At 41.9% G+C, this 20,148-nt stretch overlaps 1 protein-coding gene across 2 annotated transcripts in view; it reads right to left on the bottom strand.

Annotated features, from left to right (window-relative positions):
• BRINP1 (BMP/retinoic acid inducible neural specific 1) overlaps positions 1 to 20,148 on the bottom strand; it is a 431,121-nt gene that overhangs the window by 133,130 nt on the left and 277,843 nt on the right. Inside the window, exon 6 of one of the 2 annotated variants that reach the window (XM_068248100.1) lies at positions 3,076 to 3,312. The exons of the other annotated variant lie outside the window; for it this stretch is intronic. Coding sequence (XP_068104201.1) covers positions 3,076 to 3,312 — 237 coding nt within the window. The remainder of the gene's footprint in view (positions 1 to 3,075; positions 3,313 to 20,148) is intronic. 2 annotated transcript variants of the gene reach the window in all.

The following is a 20,148-nucleotide window of genomic DNA, read 5'->3' as shown; positions in this document are numbered from 1 at the left end:
GGACAATCAGTTTTTCCTTGATAATAATTATCGTTTATCTGTTTCTGCTTGATGATTCAATTGATGAAAATTAATTAGGGGGAAACGCATAATCTATAAGATCACGATTAATTTATGATCCCACACTACTTGCTGCATAGGCAGAGGTGAAGCATGATCATGTGATTATGACAATAAAGAAAATTACATTAAGCTGCTGTGTATTCTGCCCAATCCACTCTGTATACCTGTCTCTAAGTTCTGCAATAACAGACAGCATTTGGTTCTCAAGTGATGCTATCCAATGGTGACTTTTGCTCCAACTTGTGCTCCAACCTTACAAGTAATGAATGAAAAAAGACAATGTGTCTGCGTGCATGTTTTTATGTACTGCATTTCTTTGGCTTTCTCATAGACTTTAAAAGTGTGTGTCAAGGGACAGATCACCTTTCATGGCTCTTGGCTCACATAATCCTGACCTAACCAATGCTTATCCACTAGCTGTAACCCAACACAGCCAAGTTCTCTGCCCCTAGTGTGCCTGTAAGAATAAGTGCACCATTTATTAATTCTGTCTGAAAACTATTTTGCACCATTGTGGGAGTCATAACTGATTGCTCCATTGATGTACACTCCATCGTAGATAAATTTTACAAAGATACTTTAGGAATAAGAAACTCAGGCAGTTGCCTACAGCAATAACTGTTAAGGAAATAAATAAAAAACTATTGCAAAACTATTGGCAGAAGATCCTATTGCAAGCTCACTATTCTGTATTAATTATCATACACAACACCTGCCTACATTATAGGAGCGATAGGATGCAACTAGGTACACACCATGCAATTTCTCGTCAGATTGACGGGGTGAATCGATAATTTTCGACAAGTCTGATATGATTGCCAATCATTTTTCTGGTTTTGTACAGAGGTGATTGGACAATTGATCAGAAAAAACGATCAGAAATCAGATCTTTAGAAATTATTGATTCAACCCATCAATCTGATGGGAAATTGCATGGTGTGTGCCAGGCATTAGGCTTGGGCAAACAATTTTCACAGTATATGCTAAAAAACTAAGACTGACCAGTAATTTGTTAACAATTAAAAGAACGCCAAATATTAGCATAACAATGATTAACTAATTAGCACAACAAAACTGTGACATGTTCTAATAACGTGCTTATGATGTCGGCAACTGTTTTAGACTTGTTCTTTGTTAATTGTTTCAACACCACTGGATTCCTAGGACAATATTCAGCAGGGAAAAAAAAAAAAAGTTTAATGCTCTGCGCACATGCCTGTCTAGATTTCCATCTATTGCTTAGCAAGTGGTTCTTGATGTCTGCACAGCTAAATTATGTCTTGATGTTCACTGTGTACTTTTGTTTTTGTGAAACCAGAATTACCATACCTTTCCTTTTTGTATAACTCTACAGATATATTTATCAACGCTACTGAAAGAAAGCAATATTTTTTGAAGCAGCTAATAAAAATCCTCGTTCAAAATCGTTTAATAATTTCACAGTATTTTCCTACTGAAGCTAAACCTAGTGTGGGGAAAACATCTCTCCATTTCTTCATGGTACTTCCCTTCCTACCCCAATCCCCCACACATGCCCATTTACTGTCTTCCTGTTTACAAAACTCAAGCCACAAGTTAGTTACACATACACAATCTCTAAGGATTTAAATTTGTTTTGAACACAGATAATTAGTGGAAAGAGTAGTTTGGAGTAGAAGAAGAAAAAATGGGTGACTATAGAGATGCAATGCTCTGACTATGGAAAGAATTATCAAGGTCATTCAGGAGGAGAGAGCGCACTTATACAGCAACTGGTGCATCAAAATCTTAGATTACAATAAAATGGTATTCGGTAATAATAGGTTCTTCTTCTTTTCAATGCTTTTGGCCTGGTTGGGTTTTTAGCATCTTTCCCTAGTATTTTGACTCAGAACAAGCATGTAGATCACTTTAGTTTACTAATATCTTACTTCACTTGGCACATGCATGTTGAATGTGCACAGGCCAAAAGATCTGGACAACAGACAGAAAATTGTCATTCCTTAAAAGCGGTAGCCTCACTATAGGACTTCTTTACTACTGCTACTTCTTTAATACTGGCAAATTGCATATATATATATATATATATATATATATATACACACTGTATATATGCCTTCCTTTTTCTAATGATACTTACTATGAGGCTGTGGGTACACTGGCGCAACAATAGCCCCCATAACCCCCACCGTTGGGGGGGTCCCAAGGGCTGATGGGAGTAACCCTGTGTGTAGACAGGTGGTTGCAACAGCAATAGTGTGCTCACCCAGTCCATCCGACAGTAAGTACCGTAAGCATGGCCTGCAACACTGGTCCCACCCACCCATGTGACGTCTGCCTACAGTCACGCCTCCAACTGCCTCCAATTGGTTGCAGCACTGCAGGCCTGTTTACAAGCAAGGGAAGTGCTCAGGAAGCTTTCAGTTTTTAAGCTACAGTGTGGGGACAGGCTGGAGTAGCATGCCAATCACTAAGATGCCAGGTCTCGCAATGAAGCAAGATCAGCACATTGCCCCACACAGTAGCTTAGCAACCAACAAACTTCCTGGGCACTTCCCTGGCTCCTGGAGGCTTGACAGTAGATGGCACACTTTCTACTGCAACTACCTGTCCATCTGCACATCGCATGCAAAGATAGGGAGTGTTGGAGGGGTGATGTTGGAGCCCAGCTTGCCAAATTTTGTTGGGAGGCTCATGCTACCCAAGTTATGCCCCTGTGTGGGTGCAAACATTTGAATGATCATGACACAAGACATGTATAACGAAGATATTGGTAAATTACGAGTGAAAGCATTCAGATTAGTTGAAAAGTGATAGAAAGTCACATGAAGTGAGAGGAACTGAATTACAGGTGTTAAAGAAAACAAAATATCACAAGAGGGAAACATAAAAACAGAATGCATAAAACTTTTACATTTTAAACATAAAACAGGAAACAAACTAGACACAAGACATATCTCATTAACAAGTATATACATTGATATTCAGTGTACAAAAAGGACATTTTGGAAATGCTCAAATTATAATCCTCACCTGAACTTTCAAAATCTCTGTATGCCTGTGCCCATGCTTTGCCCTGGTTACTCAGCGTGTTCTCGATGATCTGGATGTCAGTGAAGGGACAGTTACATTGGGGGAAGGTTTCAGAGCACAAACAGGAGCACTGAGTGTTCCTGCACACGTATTCGCCTTCCCCATTACACATGATATAACTCAATGCAGCCTGAACAAACTTCTCCTGTAAGTACTGAGGCATAATGATCTGCAGACCTGAAGGCAATGACATGAGAAAATTAAATTAAATTAAACAATGAAAGGTCTGAGATTGGATGGCATATAAACATTTGTAACATTATAACATTGTTCACACAAACCCATATATGAATTATTCAGTTTAATGAATAAATGAACTTGTAACATAAATATGTTAAATCATACCGTATTTGTCCTTGATTAATAATACAGTTTAATGTACAACTGATTCTGCTACCTTGAAAATATATACGAAAAATCAGGCTGCCTAATGTTTAAATATGTATATACTTTAATAGCAGTCTATGTGTACTTGCTTGAACATTCCCCCCTGCTTCCTCCATTACTGCTGTCTTCACACTACAGCTAGACTTCATGCCGGATCTCAATGTGAATCCCAATCAAAGCACATCTAATTAATGTATTTTGTAACAGACATGCCCTAGATACCATGCTATCTATGACATGTTCATGTTCAGTGTGGTGTTTGGAATGTCATACAGGATGGGATTCTGTGCTCTGCTACCGCAATGCACACAAACGATACATTTAAAATAGACATGTCTGATTGGATCCTATAGATAACATAGGATCTGACAATATGTCCATTTATTAGTTACCAAAAAAATGACCTGGCCTGACATACAAGATCTAATCAGTGATCAGGTTTATTAGGGTATTAGACTGACACTCAGACTCATATATGCTATTGATTCTCAGGTATACAAAGGAACGCTTGACTGAGAAGCTTAAATATAGATGGATGCGACTCTTGGGAATTCAGCAGGGTGGTTTCAATCCCTCAATTCCCAGGAAGATTTGCTCCATACAACAACAGATACCCTTACAAGGGTATGATAGTCAAGTCCAAAAATATGTTCATGTATCGCTATTTTTGAATGTATACTTAAAAATGTTCTACTTATTGTCCCATCATAACTGTGACCAGCTTTATCGTTGGTATAGATAACTGCCATTAATGTTATCAATGATCATTGTTCATTCAAAACTTTACTGTAATACCTACATGATGCCTATATAGGCTGTGGCTGTATATAAAAAACCCTAATAAAAATTATTGAAACCTAATCAGTGATCAGGACACAGCCACACAGGGAACATTTGAGCTTTTTTCATAATTGCCAACAGGTTAGTGGACTCACAGCATTTACTGAGGGGACTATGCAGAGGTGAGCTGCATGTGACATGTGACAGTGTTGGCATGGCCAGCCCAAGCACAAGATAAACAGGGTTTCATAAGTAGGGATGATCAATGAGATGAAATTTTTTCCAAAAGTATGCAAATTTTTATGCAAATGTACGTAGTTTGAAAATGGACCAATCAATTTAAGCCCAGGTTTAAATTGATTGGACCATTTTCAAGCTGCATATATTTGCATACAAATTTGCATACATTTGCATCAAAAAATTGCATATCTGTAATCATCCCTATTCATAAGTCAGACATTCAACAGGAAAGGTTGGGCTGGCAGGGTCTACTCTACATAGACAGAACAAAGATAAAGCTGACTGCAAAAAAAAGGCAGGAGGCACATAATTACAAACATAGTCTCTCTCTAAACAACCACAGAAGGGAGCAAGGTAACAAAGCATTAGAGACACCTCTTATGCAGGCAGTTTTAAGGTGTTCTAAACTCGCCTTAACAGTATGATTGTAATTAGCAGCAGACCAAAAAGTTCAGGTGCATTTCCAGTACCGTTTAATAGAAAATGTATTGTGAAAACTAAAGGTTTGACTTCTACAAACAGGATGATTTGAAGCAGAAGCAATGCTGAAATCCTGATGACTCTATGGAGGACAATGGACAAACACAATGTGAAGACCAGACTAGGTGTTGTCAGGAATCCAGGAAGTGTCTTCAGGGGAGATACTGAACAACAGTTACGAGATGGGAGTGATATACGACAGTCACGCCTACCCTGACTGTGACTGTCAGGGAAGGCAGTTGGCTGCATGAAATAGTTTTCTTTTAATAAAAAAAAAAACGTCCGGTCGCCAGCCTGGCGATCTTAATAGAACGCCAGGCAGGTTAACGTAAATAAAGTTTACTATTACAGTATGTGTGAGCTTTTAATAAGGTACTGCTGACCTGTTTCATATTTTGTCTTTTTGCAATACCTCCATGCCTCCCTCGGTTTAAGATGTGGGTCTTCCTGTTTATTTTTGGGGTTTTCTTTTCCCTCCTTTGAGGAAACACAAGAATGATTTTTAAGGCTAAAGCTATTCCAATAAACTAGAGATGGGACGAATCCCACATTTCCTTGGATCTGAATTCGAGAAAATTGAGATTTTTTTTTTTAATTTGTGTTTGAGGAAATTTGGTATTCATCCCATCTTTACAATAAACACTTAAATCGGTACTAAACTCCCCACATTAAAACTCTAGTACCTATTGTATAAATGTTAATTTTATAAATAGTTTTCCACCTTTCAGTTCTAAAAGTGTTTAATTTTTATTCTGAGAACAGTCCAACTATATACTGCTCTTGTTATCTGCAATAAAAGTCATTTCCAAGCAGGTGAATCAATCTGCTTCTCTGCCCAGCCTCCTCACTGTGTTACCCCGCCTCCTTAAGTCCTCAGCTGCATAGATGTATTGCTATTGTTCTGGACTGAACTGCTCAGCTTTTGAGTACAGGAATACCAGGCACATAAAAGCCAGGCAGTTTGGTCCAGAACAGTGGTGACGAGTCAGCCATTGCTATGAGGATGCATCTATTCACGCAAGGTAGCGGGGGAGCACAGTAAGGAGGCTGGGGTGAGAGGCAGAGAACTTCTCCTGTCCAGAGAACAGAACCTAATGAAACATTCTGTATATTCCTTAACCAGTCATTGATTCTGATGAAATCTAAAGAAGGGATATGCTACCTGGAGTCTGTTCACCAAAAGTCGCCATTTAAGGTAGGACAAAGGAAAAAGCACTCCAGGAAATTTCAGAGAGTTCTGCCCTTACAAAAGTTATTAAGCTGAGGTTGTTGAGTTCCCCCAAAAAAATGAGGGGGGGCATGGTAAAGCTTTAGAGAGCACAAACACTTTCCTGTTGGCTTCCAGTTGCTCTTAACTACTGCATCAGGCTCAAAAGCAGACCAAGTTCAAACAAAGGCCAATACACCGAACTGCTATTATAATCCGGTTATTCACACAGCGCTACTGTGTATGAACTTGTCTTGGTGCAGATGTCTTCGGCAGGGTAAAATTTGGTGACCCCAACACAATTGTCAGATATTTTGCATGGTAACAAAATAAAAAACTTGTAATAGCAGTCTGGTGGGTGCTGGTCATTGTTTGGACTTGTAAACATTTGGATAGTGCTTTTGTAAAGAATAAAGGAAATGTTGATAATCTTCCAAAAGAGGAAGCACTCGTTTACAGCCAGGATAGTGTAAGATGGTACAGCACCTTAAAGGGAACCTAAACTGAGAGGGATATGGATGTTTCCTTTTAACCTCCTTGGCGGTAACCCCAGTAGTTTGGGGTAAGCCGCGCAGGAGGTTTTCTCCAACCCTGCTGGGCCGATTTGTTTAATTTTTTTTTTGCTGCACGCAGCTAGCACTTTGCTAGCTGCGTCAGCACACCGATCGCCGCCGCCCCGCACTCGATCGCCGCTATCCGTCGCGCCGCACGCCCCCCCCAAGACCCCGTGCGCTGCCTGGCCAATCAGTGCCAGGCAGCGCTGAGGGGAGGTTCGGGACTCCCAATGACGTCCCGACGTCGGTGACGTCATCCCGCCCCGTCGCCATGGCGACGGGGGAAGCCCTCCAGGAAATCCCGTTCTTTGAACGGGATTTCCTGATCGGAGATCGCTGAAGGCGATCGAAAAGGGCGGGGAGATGCCGTTGGGCAGCGGCTATCATGTAGCGAGCCCTGGGCTCGCTACATGATATAGGGGAAAAAAAAAAAAACTGCGGCGCTCCCTCCTGGCGGATTTTTTTATACCGCCAGGGGGGTTAAACAATACCATTTGCTTGGCAGTCCTGCTGATCTCTTATGGCTGCAGTAGTGGCTGAATCGCACACCTGAAATTAGCATGCAGCTAATCCAGTCTGACTTCAGTCAGAGCACCTGATCTGCATGCTTGTTCAAGGGCTGTGGCTGAAAGTATTAAAGACACAGGATCAGCAGGAGAGTCAGACAACTGGTATTGTTTTAAAAGGAAAAATCCATATCCTTCTCAGTTTAGGTTCCCTTTAAAAAGAAAGCACAGAGACAGCAGGAGCCAAAGTGATGCAGTATGTCACTAAAAGAAGGATATTGGAGGAGTAGTACTCACAAATTGAGGTTACAACAAGGGCAACCAACCATAGCGAGCAGGTGGAGATTTTAAACCCATCTCAACTTGGGTGTTCCAGACGATCCTGGTGTGGTCGCTCACCAGAAAAACACACGGTACCGGCTACAGTCTGTGCAGCTGGATACTAAAGGTCCCTAAACAAGGAAGGTACCATATATACTCGAATATAGGCCGAGTTTTTGGGACAAAAAAATGGTCCCAAAAGTGGGGGTCTCGGCTTATATTCGAGCCATAGCAGTGCCCAAGTGCCTCTGCCACATGTAAAAGTGCCCCCCTGAGTGCACCCTCTGCCAAATGCCCAGCAAAGTATGTTCCTGCATTTGTTCCCCCCGCCGGAATATGCCGAGTGTTGATTAGCAGCATCGGAAGCTTCCACTCACCCATCAGAGCGTGTGTTTCCCCCATGCCGTGTGTTTCCCCCATCGGTATATGCTGACATGCTGATTGATGCTCAGTATAGCGGGATGGGAGTGGCAGATTTTCCTCACTCGTTCTCACCGGCGCCACCAGGATTCCCCTCCATGCCTGTTATGGTCTCGCTCTGATGATGCCAAGCAGTGGCGAGGCGCCACTAGAGGGCATCATCAGAGTGAGACCATGACAGGCATGCAGGGGAATCGTAGCGGCGAGAACAAGTGAGTAAAAGCTTCCGCTCTGGAGTCCCGCTATACTGAGCATCAATCAGCGTGTCAACATATACTGATGGGGGAAACACAAGGCATGGGGGAGACACACGGCAGGCAAATGCTTAGCTGCTCGCTATGACAAGTGAGTGAAAGCTCCCAATGCTGCTATTCAACAATTGGCATATGCGGGGGGGGGGGGGGGAGGGAGACACGGCAGGCAAACACTTTGCTGTTCCGCTCTAACGACAAGGATGGTAGACACCACTAAGTGTATGCTGGTGAGAGGACAGACAGCAGGAAAAGGCTTTGTTCCGCTCTGCGGGGGGGTAAGGGGGGTTTAGGGACTCGGGTGCTTTGTCACCTCACTGCTGTGCTCAAGAAAATTGCACCAGCACAATGAAGTATTTGCCCTGGTGAGCTGACTGGCATTTGATGGAGTGGGCACTTGGTGGGGTAGACAAGGATGTTGCTACTACACTTGACATATGGTGGGGGCACTTTACTGCCAGTGGTGTAGCAATAGGGATGCAGAAGCTGTGACTGCATTGGGACCCCTGGAGGGGCTTCAAAAGGGGCTCTCCTTCATCCATCTTGTTAGCGTTTAATTGGTGCTGTGCTGGTAATGAACACCCCTATTTGTGCATTGATATTGCTAATGCTTAAACGCTTTCCCTAATCTGATTACACTTTTCTGACACTTCATACATATTTATAACTGCTGCATTTTCTACCCCTGGCTTATACTCGGGTTGATAATTTTTCCTGGTTTTTATGGTAAAAGTTGGGGGGTCGGCTTATACTCGGTTCGGCTTATACTCGAGTATATACGGTAATCAAGCATCTCAGAGTGGCCCAAACCACTGCAAACCTGGCTACAAGGGCATAAAGAGATAATTTGTATATTCAGTAGCGGTGCATTGTGGGTAACCACAGATGTTAACTTAAAGCTGAATTATCGCAAATACCTTCTGTTTTAAGAAGGCAAATCAGACCAAGCATTGCTTTTTAGTAGGAGAGCTTTTCGGTCTCTTTTAGTCCCCTATACTTTCTAGTGGTTTGGGTCACCCCGAGCTGCTTGATTACTCTGTTGTACTGATCCAAGACCTATACCATACAGCCATATATTCCCTGCCATGCACTGGGGAGGACCAAAAGTCCAAAACAGGCTGTCTGCTTGTGGGGTTGATGCGGCTCTGTAAAATTTAAAGCTATAGGCATGCTATACACCTGAGGTTCTGGATGCAAACCTGGCTACAAGGGCATAAAGAGATAATTTTCATATTCAGTAGTGGTGCATTTTGGGTAACCACAGATGTTAACTTAAAGCTGAATTATTACCTTCTGTTTTAAGAAGGCAAATCACACCAACCACGAAGGTAAGAAAAACAATCGATAAAACTTAATAGTTAAAAGCTTGGAGCTTGGTTTGGCGTTTTTTTTGCACTGCCATTGGCCTGAGGAAGTGGGCCATGAATTGCTTAATAAAATATTTTTAACCTACTGTCATATTTTGAGGTAAGCCACCTCTTCCTTTTATATTTTTGTCATTTTTAACTTTTATAGTTCACAGCCAGCCAGATTAGTTAGACTTTTTCCTACTGTAAGTGATAGGAAAATGGGGAAAAAACACAATCTATATTGCATTTTGCTCTGGGATACATTTACTTCTTATATTTATGTATTATTACTATTTTAGTTTTTCCTGACAGTGGTTCTTGAAACTTTCATCTAACATATTAAAGATGACATTTGCCATGTATGCCAGCAAGGCAGTGGACATCTAAAAAGATATGCAGAGGTAAGTTGACAAGACTGGCATACTGGCATAAATGCAGAGGAAGAAGAGTTCAAAATAGAAGGCTGCTGCTGGTAGCAACAGGACTAGCAGAGTCTTCATGGTTAGAACATGGATAATGAGGGCAAATGAGGTCAATACTGGCAGCCTCACATAAGCAAAACAAAAAACAACAGTGCCTGGTAAAAGAGGGTAAGCTAATTGTCATGCATTTTGAACTCCCTTAGACTAAAGATCATTCACAGACAGTAGACAGGATGTTCTGGTGCAGTTCCAATACAAATCAGAAGAGGTTTCAGACTGAGGTCTAAAGGTTCTAGTTTTACAGACAGGAAGATTTACAGTCAAAGCAATTCTCTAGCAGAGGATACCAGTGTGTCACCAGGGACACCAGGGAATGAAGCAAGAGTAGTGCTGACAACAGTCACAGATCATAAATGATCTTCAACAGTACAAATAACACAGACACAGACAAATAATAGTTCACAGATACCAAATATATATATATATATATATATATATATATATATATATATATATATACCTGTATATATATATACATTTATATATATATATATATATATATATATATACACACACACACACAAACACACGACGAAGCGCCACGTTGGTTGGTGCGAAACAGCTGTCAACTGAACATGCTCTGTCCTCCCTCCCTTTCCTTGTTTTGCCTGTAAATTACGACTTGGATCTTTTAAGTGATTGAATAAATGGACGTTTTACACTGGATGTGCCTTACCGCTGCTTCTAATTTATACATGGACTGGTGATTTTGGTGTTGGAGCACTCCGGATTGTCTTTAGGCCTGGCCTGTGCACCTACTCTACCTGTATACTACACACACTACACATACATATACTGTGCAAAATGCACTTATGTAAGAATGCTAATGTAAGAATGCACTAATACTAATGTAAGAATCCTTTCAAAAATATGCACTCTAAGGGCTCGATTCACCAAGCGGTGCAAAGTGTTTGCACCGTGGTGAAAAGGCCCTTATCACGCCTAAAGTCACTTTAGGCATGATAAGAAGAAACTCGCGCGAAGTTGCCGCGCGTACGCGCGTACGCGCGTAAGTGCGCGCGCAACACCCGACGCTTCGCGCGAAGCTCCCATTAAGCCCTATGGGACTTTGCGCGCGCTCTCACGCGCTTACGCGCGGTAACTTCGCGCGAAGAGCAGGAAAAATCGGTGATAACTCAGTGGTGAAAAGGTCATCACGCCTAAAGTCTTTTAGGCGTGATAACTGGGTTATCACCGCTTTGTGAATCGAGGCCTAATTGTTTATTTTATCAATATACAAAATGCAAAGTGAACTAACAGAGTTAAAATGCTATATTTGCTGTCTCATCCCTTTGCTTTTTCAAAACACCATCATTTCTACACTTGTGCTAAGTTAGGGATTGTGTAGGTTTGTATTCAAATGTATGACTAAACATTTACACCAAACTAATGCTAAAGACCTTGGGCAGATAATACCGTTACTGCCTATAGAGTGCGTCCTAGTGGCTGCAGCTCTGCCGCTTTGAGTCTGCCAGGAGAAAAGCACAATATAAATGTTCTGTGTCTGTGTCTGTGTCTAATGATCATAGTTTTCAAATGTAGGTTGAAACACAGTCATTAACTAAAACACCAACAGCTGTGTAGGTGGATAAAAAGTGAGGGGTAAGGTCATGTTATTTAATACACCATGGAAAGGCACAAGGGCCCATATGCAATTAACGTTTTCTCCTGAGTTTTCTCTTTTTTTCATCTTAATTTTAAAACAACTTTTCAGCACTTTGCAATTGAAAAAGTACCAAGTAGGAAGTGAAAACGTACTATCAAAATTATATGAGGTATTTTCTTGCTTACAGGTAGCTTAAAAGGAATTTTATTGATTAGATGTGAAAATACAATCTAGTAGAAAACTAAGGAGAAAAAGTGAATTGAATAAGGACCAAGGTAGTTCATCAGCAAAGTCTCTCTCAGGCAAACATTTGATATAAGCACAAATAAATGGGCAGTGATAATGACTATAGGTCGCTGAGGTCGGACAAGAAAACTTAGTGTGGCAGATTAAAGACATGGTTAGGTAAGTGTGAAATCAGAAGATGTCCAGCAAAATCATTAGCTCAGAACTGGCAGAAACCTGTGGGACTTAGATATATCCATTTGCTGTCTAAATAAGTCTGGTTAGAAGATCTCTTTACAGAAGTATTGTTAACCTAAAGCCATAACTACTACAACATGGAAACAAGGCCAATCATCTCAAGGATGCGCAAGATCATAAGAACCACAGTGAAGAAAAATGGCACTGGGTGCTTTGGACTTATAAGCAAAGTCTGACATTTGTGACTGTAGAAGAAGGCAGTTTGTTCACTGGAGGGTGTTAAAAAAGTTAAGTGTCTTCAGGCAACAGTAAAGTATGGTAGTGGTTCTTAGCCCATTTAGAGCTGCATTTCTACAAATGAAGCCGGAGGTGTGGTCAAAATTAATAGTGTTACTAATGCTGAGAAATACAAGTAGATACTTATCTACCATGCGGTACCATAGGGGCGGTATTTGATTGGCCCCAAATGTATTCTGCAGCAGGGCAACAACCACAAGCTTTCAATGTTATTAAGACTAACTTCAGTGTAAAGGAGAACAGGGAGTCCTGGAAGTGATTATGTGGCCTGTACATAGCCCTGAACTCAACATAGAGTGTATAAGGGATTACATAAAGAGACAGAAGGACTTGAGGCAGCCTTCTTCTGCAGAAGAAATGTGGTTACGTTTTCAGAAGCTCTGGAACAACCATTCATGCTGAGCTTGAAATACTGTGTGCACATGTACCTAAAATAATTGATGTTGTTTTGAAGGAAAAGGGTGGTCACAACGAACATTGATTTGATTTAGGTTTCTCTTTTGTTCATTCACTTTGCATTGTTAAGTGATACAAAATAAACTATCCCCACTTTTGTTTGTAAAAGCGTTTGTAGTTTCAGCGTATTTCCACACCTGCTAAAAAACTCTGACAAAGTATGGCATATACTGTATGACCCACAGAGATACAAACATGTTAACACACACAACCATGAGACGTAATGTATGGTAGTGGGAAAGGGCGGGGGGTGTTCTTGTAGAGAGAGACATAGGGTGCTTCTCAGGATAGCAGTTTACAGCTACAGCGCTTCTGAAGTACATATATATGCACACATACTACTGATAAAGGAAAAGAACGTGTACACAGAAGTCAGTCAGAAATGACTGCAAAAGACATGCTTGCAAATGAAAGCCACTAGCTAACATTTGTGTTATTAAAGCAGCTGCCAGGTAATGGTTTGCAACAAATTAATTTTATTTTCTAGCACAACTTCCATGTCCCAGCCAGTTCTTCATGTTTGGAGAATTTTACACTTATTCATCGTTAAGAGATTCTCGTGTATTTCCAGAGGAAATAATGAAATCAGTAATATATTATAAGTACAGTATTGATCAAGTGACAGTTCGAGACTAATTTAGCATAATTATGGTATAAGTTCACTTATCCTTTTTGAATTGTTTATTGCATATTGCTTCATATATTTTTTACAATTATAAAAGTTGGAAACAGTACTGCATTCTCCAGAACACATTTGTAGAAGAGTGTCTATGGCAGCGGGGAATGTTAGATGACAAATAAGCACAAAATTTATATCAACCTAGGGAAAATGTAATAGATTGCAAACCTACACCAGAATTCATGGGTTTGCAAAACTCATAATTTATTTATAATCTCTGATTGCTTACAAATTCATAATTAAATTACAAATGGCTACATTAGCACTTATTGAATATGCCAAGTACAAACTAGTGTATTCACTAAATGCAAGTTGGCATCGTTTTTTTTATTGCTTGGGTCATAAACTTAGCATATTTTGCTAATTCATAATAAACTTTGCTTTAATGGCAATTGCAAAGTGCTTGAAAGTTTCAGTCAGTGAAGACTTCTGTGTTATAGATCAAAATAATCAGGTATATTTTCTATTTGATGTCTACTGAACATTTGTGGTTTAATCTGACAACAGAACTTCTGCAGGAACTTAGACTGCAAGAAGTTACAAGACTATCTGCCTCTCAGGAAATATGCAGCCATATAATTCTTCTCCACAGGGGTCCAGGGACGTAACACTAGCCCTGAAACCTCCACCATCTCTGGGGTCCCAGGGCTAATGGGGCCCAGTTCTGTGCAAGGGGTAGGGCAGAAATGTGGTGGTAGCATCATACATTGCCTTGTTCCAGTGGAGCCACATGTCCTTACTACTTTGTTCACAGTAGCTGCAGTCTATCTCCTTGCAGCTTCCATCTGTTCATGTCATACGACATGCATCAATAGCCGCAAGAGTCTGTACAGCAGCTACAGTGAAACGAGTAGTGTTGACATGTTGCTGGGCAGGACCAAGGTAATAAATGATGCTGCTGCTACTCTGCACATTGCACAAGACCTTAGTCCTTCCCCCTTTTGCCGAATGCACTGCGACCTTTAGGGTGGGGTGCTAGAGTTTGGCTGGAGGGCCAGCCAGACTCATGTAACAACCCTGCAGGAGCCTTACTGGTAATGATGACTCATATTTGACAATGTTCTCAGCTAAAACCATAGCCTGCTTTGCAGCTAGAAAGCAGCAGCTTAATGGCCTCTAGTATTCTGTCTGCTATTTATATAACTGAAACTATGGATATATTATGGTCACTTGAAGTGTGTTCTGCATTCCCTGCTAATAGTCTTCATTTTTACAGTAATAACTTTAACATCAAAGAACAAAAATATCAGAGATTTTTAGACAGGATGTAATTATTCCCATATGCCATATTATGAAAAAGTATACAGCACGTATTTTAATTAAAGAGCAACTCAAAACATCTTTCTTCTGCGATGTCTTCCCCCTTCACACTGGAGTAGGAACAAAGAGCTTTTGTTTCAGTATGGAGCTACTATATGGAGTTTTTAGCCTCTTGATCCACATTAATCTTTGTGGAATGCACTACTGGGTGTCTGTGTGCTTGTCAGTGAGGAATACTCTAGTGATTATATGTGCGCTTATCAGTGTGGAATACTAAAGAGTCTAGAGAGTAGTGTATTCTAGAGAGTAGTGTATGGAAAACAGGTATGGTTGTCATCTTACCTTGTTGCAACACTTAATAATATATTCAGGCTTTTTTTGCCACTTATAATGTTATGCATGCACTTGTCTATTATTTAAACGGTACATGCCTATTGAAAACATATTTCAGGGTCAATCTGTTACATTTTCTAGCTAAGTTCAAGTATTTAGTGCAGAGACAAATCTAACAGCCTTTAGATGTTGCATTACACCATGAAAAAAAACCATCTATAATAATCTACAAGTTCAGCTTACTGACACCTTCTATGCCTTATTATGTAAATTGCTTATGATTTTCTTATATTTCTCCTCTTCAGTAGACTTTTTTGTGAATGAAGATGATCAAACTACTTTGAAAGTCTATAGTCTTGAAATGTCTTAATTGACCGCTTGATAATGGCTTGTTTTATGCACTTCATTAGGGACAAGCAAATCAGTTTCTGAATAAGGCAGAAAACCAATTGAAGTTTTGTGCAAATATAGACTGGAATAGATTGTAAATCAAAAGAAACATCAAGTTCACGCAATTTATGAAATTTGCATATTGTTTCACTGATATTTAATTATAATAATTGATCTGACCTAGTGTTTTATGATTGGAACAAAGCATGTCTCTGTCTCTTCACACTAATTCTTTTCCAAGGCCTAACCTTAAACCTCGCTTAGAACATACTTAAAGGACTTCCGAGGCCAACTCTAAAGAAAAATTTAAAAGCCTGCATCACATTTGAAGGCATGGAGGATGCCGTCTGCGCCCTCCGTGCCTCCCGCCAAGTCCCCGCCACTCAATATCCCCCCGGGACAGCCTGTAGCGTGGATCGGGGGGTGGGCCCTAGAGCTGCGCAGCCGCACTCGCGGCTATGCGGTCTGCGCAGCCGCGGCCAGCTCATGTGGCCATGTTAGTGGAGGCAGGAGAGCCTGGCCCGGGCCGCGCGGTCAAGAGCCAGCCCAAGGGGCTATTGAGCGGCAGGGACCAGGCGGAAATGGCACTGAGGGCGCGGACGGCGTCCTCCGTGCCTTCAAATGTGATGCAGGTATTTCACCTTTTTTTTTAGAGTTGACCTCGGAAGTCCTTTATCAGCAACTGTTATCTCTTTTATACATTAGGCCTAACTTTCAGTACACCCCTAACTTCCTAATCCTACCCTAGCCCCCATCTTCATATTACCCAACTGGACAGTAACACATTTAACAAACACATAAAATGATAAATGTAACAATTCCAACCTTTTAAGTCCTCTTTAAATTTGCTCCCTGAATTTCAGGCTATAGAGAAACTGCAGTGAAAATAACTGAATAAAAAAAATTGTTTAATTTTTACAATATTTTTTTTTTATAAATGATTTAGTCAGTACTTGCCCATAGAGATGGCCCGAACGGTTCGCCAGCAAACCAATTCGTGCGAACAACGCTGGTTTGCGTTTGTGGTGAACCGCAAACTATATGTGAGTTCGACCCACCCCCTATACTACATCATTAGGCTAAACTTTTACCCTCTACATCACAGTCAGCAGACACATGGTAACCAATCAGGCTGCACTCCCTCCTGGAGCCCTCCCCCCCACCCCCTTATATAAAGCAGCTGCGTCGGCCATTATCTCACTCGGTGTGGCTGCAGTAAATTAGAGAAGGGAGAGAGGTTGCTGCACAGATTAGGGAAAGCTTAGTTAGGCTCTTGTTAGGCTTGTTAACTTGCTCCTTGCTGATACTTATTGTTAAAAAGCACCCCACAACAGCTCTTTTGAGAGCTAATGTTGTTCTTGTGATCTGTTCTTTTTTGTGTGTGTGTGGCCCACTGACACTTGCATATACAGCCCTGTCAGCCAGTCACAGCTGGCCCTTGCTAATTCCTACTGTGCCACTGCCAGGCCCAGCACATTCAGTGCCTACCTTTTCACTGCACATGTGTCACAGCTGCACATTTGTAATACCAGACACTGCATACCTGTTCACGGTACCTGTTGTGTGTGACAGCTGCGCATTGTATTGATACCAGTCACTGCATACCGGTTCAGTGCACCTATGTGACAGCACGCAGTGTTATATTATATACCAGCCACTGCATACCTGTTCACGGCACCTGTGTGTGTGACAGCTGCAAATTTGTAATACCAGTCACTGGATACCTGCTCAGTGCACCTGCGTGTCAGCACGCAGTGTTATATACCAGTCACTGCATAACTGTTCACTACACCTGTGTGTGTGACAGCTGCACATTTGTAATACCAGTCACAGCATACCTGTTCACTGCACCTGTGTGACTGCACACTGTTTTATTTACCAGTCCGTGCATACCTGTTAACTGCACCCGTGTGACAGCTGCACATCTTTTTATAATACCAGTCACTGCATACCTTTCACTGCACCTGTGTAACTGCACATTGTATTAGTCAAGTCAGTGCATACCTTTCACTTCATCCCTCCCCCCCCCCCCCCAATATGGACAAAACAGGCAGTGGCAGAGGCAGACCCAGAGGCAGGTCACCCAGCAGCTCTGTTCAAGGTTGTGCTGTCATGATTTTTTGAGGCTCTGGACCAAAGTACAGTGCTCAGAAGAAGGCACATGCAATCAACTCCCAAGATTGTCAGGACGTAGTTGACTATTTAACACAGAAAATCTCATCTTCCGCAGCCACCAGCGCTACTACAAGCACCACATCACACTTCACAGGAGTTATTTGGTGGGGAATTAACTGATTCACAGCCATTATTGTTACAACAAGATGAAGGCGCTAAGCAAGTTACACCACCTCATATGTCTGAGTTAGGTGGCACTATGGACGTAAGATGTGAGGAGAAGGATGATGAAGTACCTGCTGTTGGTGCAGTTTTGGAGGTGTCTGTTACAAGCAAAGCTGGGGAGGATGATTATGATGATGATGATGATGATTATGATAATATGGCTGTCATGTGGGTTCCCAATAGAGGAGATGAACAGGGGGACAGTTCAGATGGGGAGTCAGAGAGGAGTAGGAGGAGACGAGTTGTTGAAAGAAGCAGGGGGAGCTCGTCATCAGAAACAGCTCGTGGCAGTGTCTGGCGCCATGTATCAATGTCAGCTGCTGATGCCACCATAGTGCCATCACCCCATGGCTCAGCGGTGTGGAAATTTTTTTGTGTGTTGCCTCAGATAAGAGCAATGTCATCTGTACTCTCTGCCACCAAAAACTGAGCCATGGAAAGGCCAACACCCGCGTACAGGCAACTGCCTTACGAAGCCACATAAAGAAAAGGCACAAACTGCAATGGGTGGACCACCTGAGGAAAAGTAGCACACAAAAGCAAAGCCACCCTCCTTCTCCTCTTCCTCCTTCAGGTGCATTATCCTCAGCCGCTTTCTCCCTTGCACCTTCACAGCCACCCTCTTCCACTCCTCCTCTTACCTTGAGCGGTTCCTGCTCCTCTGCCCACAGCAGCAGCCAGATGTCCGTGAGGGAAATCTTTGAGCGGAAGAAGCCAATGTCTGCCAGTCACCCCCTTATGACAGCTGGCTTGGCAGAACTGTTATCTCGCCAGCTGTTACCATACCAGCTGGTGGACTCTGAGGCCTTTTGTGGCGATTGGGACACCGCAGTGGAAGATACCAGGCCACAATTATTTCTCAAAAAAGGCGATACCCAAACTGTACCACGAAGTTAAAAGGCAAGTTGTGTCATCTCTGGCACACAGCGTTGGGTCAAGGGTCCATCTGACCATGGATGCTTGGTCTGCAAAGCACGGTCAGGGCAGGTACATTATTTACACAGCCCATTGGGTCAACTGTGTGACTGCTGGCAAGCAGGGAGTACGTGGCAGTGCAGCAGACCTAGTTATGACACCTCCAGGGCTTGCAGGCAGGCCTCCTGCCACCTCCTCTCCTTCTTCTCCTACTCTTCCTGCTACATCCTCTTCGCTGTTGTCCTCCTCCTCCTCGGCTGAGTGGCAGTGCTACTCTACTGGTGCTGCGATCTCGTCTCCAGCTACACAGCCCCAGCTCCCCAGGGCCTATGCTGCATGCCAGGTACGACGGTGTCACACCATCTTAGACATGTCTTGCCTCAAAGCGAAGAGTCACACTGGAGCAGCTCTCCTGGCTGCTCTTAACAAACAGGTGGATCAGTGGCTGACCCCATACCAACTGGAGTTCGGCAATGTGGTGTGTGACAAAGGCAGCGATCTCATTTCGGCTTTGAATTTGGGAAAGTTGACACATGTACCCTGCATGGCACATGTGCTGAATATAATAATTAAGAGATTTGTGTCTAAGTACCCAGGCTTACAGGACGTCCTGAAGCAGTCCAGGAAGGTGTGTGGGCATTTCAGGCGGTCTTACATGGCCATGGCACGCTTGACCGATATTCAGCGGAGAAACAACTTGCCGGTGAGATGCTTGATTTGCGATAGCCTGACTCACTGGAAGTCAACACTCCTGATGTTTAACCACTTCACCACTGAGGGGTTTTACCCCCTGAGCACCAGAGCAATTTTCACCTTTCAGCGCTCCTTCCATTCATTCGTCTATAACTTTATTATTACTTATCGCAATGAAATGAACTATATCTTGTTTTTTTCGCCACCAATTAGGCTTTCTTTAGGTGGGACATTATGCCAAGAATTATTTTTTTCTAAATGTGTTTTAATGGGAAAATAGGAAAAATGTGGGGAAAAAAATAATTATTTTTCAGTTTTCGGCCATTATAGTTTTTAAATAATGCATGCTACTGTAATTAAAACCCATGAAACGTATTTGCCCTTTTGTCCCGGTTATAAAACCATTTAAATTATGTCCCTATCACAATGTTTGGCGCCAATATTTTATTTGGAAATAAAGGTGCATTTTTTTCAGTTTTGCGTCCATCCCTAATTACAAGCCCATAGTTTATAAAGTAACAGTGTTATACCCTCTTGACATAAATATTTAAAAAGTTCAGTCCCTAAGGTAACTATTTATGTATTTTTTTTAATTGTAAATTTTTTAATTTTTTTTTAATTACAAAAAAAAAAAATGTGGAGTG

This window comes from Hyperolius riggenbachi, chromosome 8 (assembly GCF_040937935.1).
Source record: "Hyperolius riggenbachi isolate aHypRig1 chromosome 8, aHypRig1.pri, whole genome shotgun sequence".
NCBI lineage: Eukaryota > Metazoa > Chordata > Amphibia > Anura > Hyperoliidae > Hyperolius > Hyperolius riggenbachi.
The sequence above is the reverse complement of the archived record's forward strand: the minus strand, read 5'-3'. Positions and strand labels throughout refer to the sequence as shown.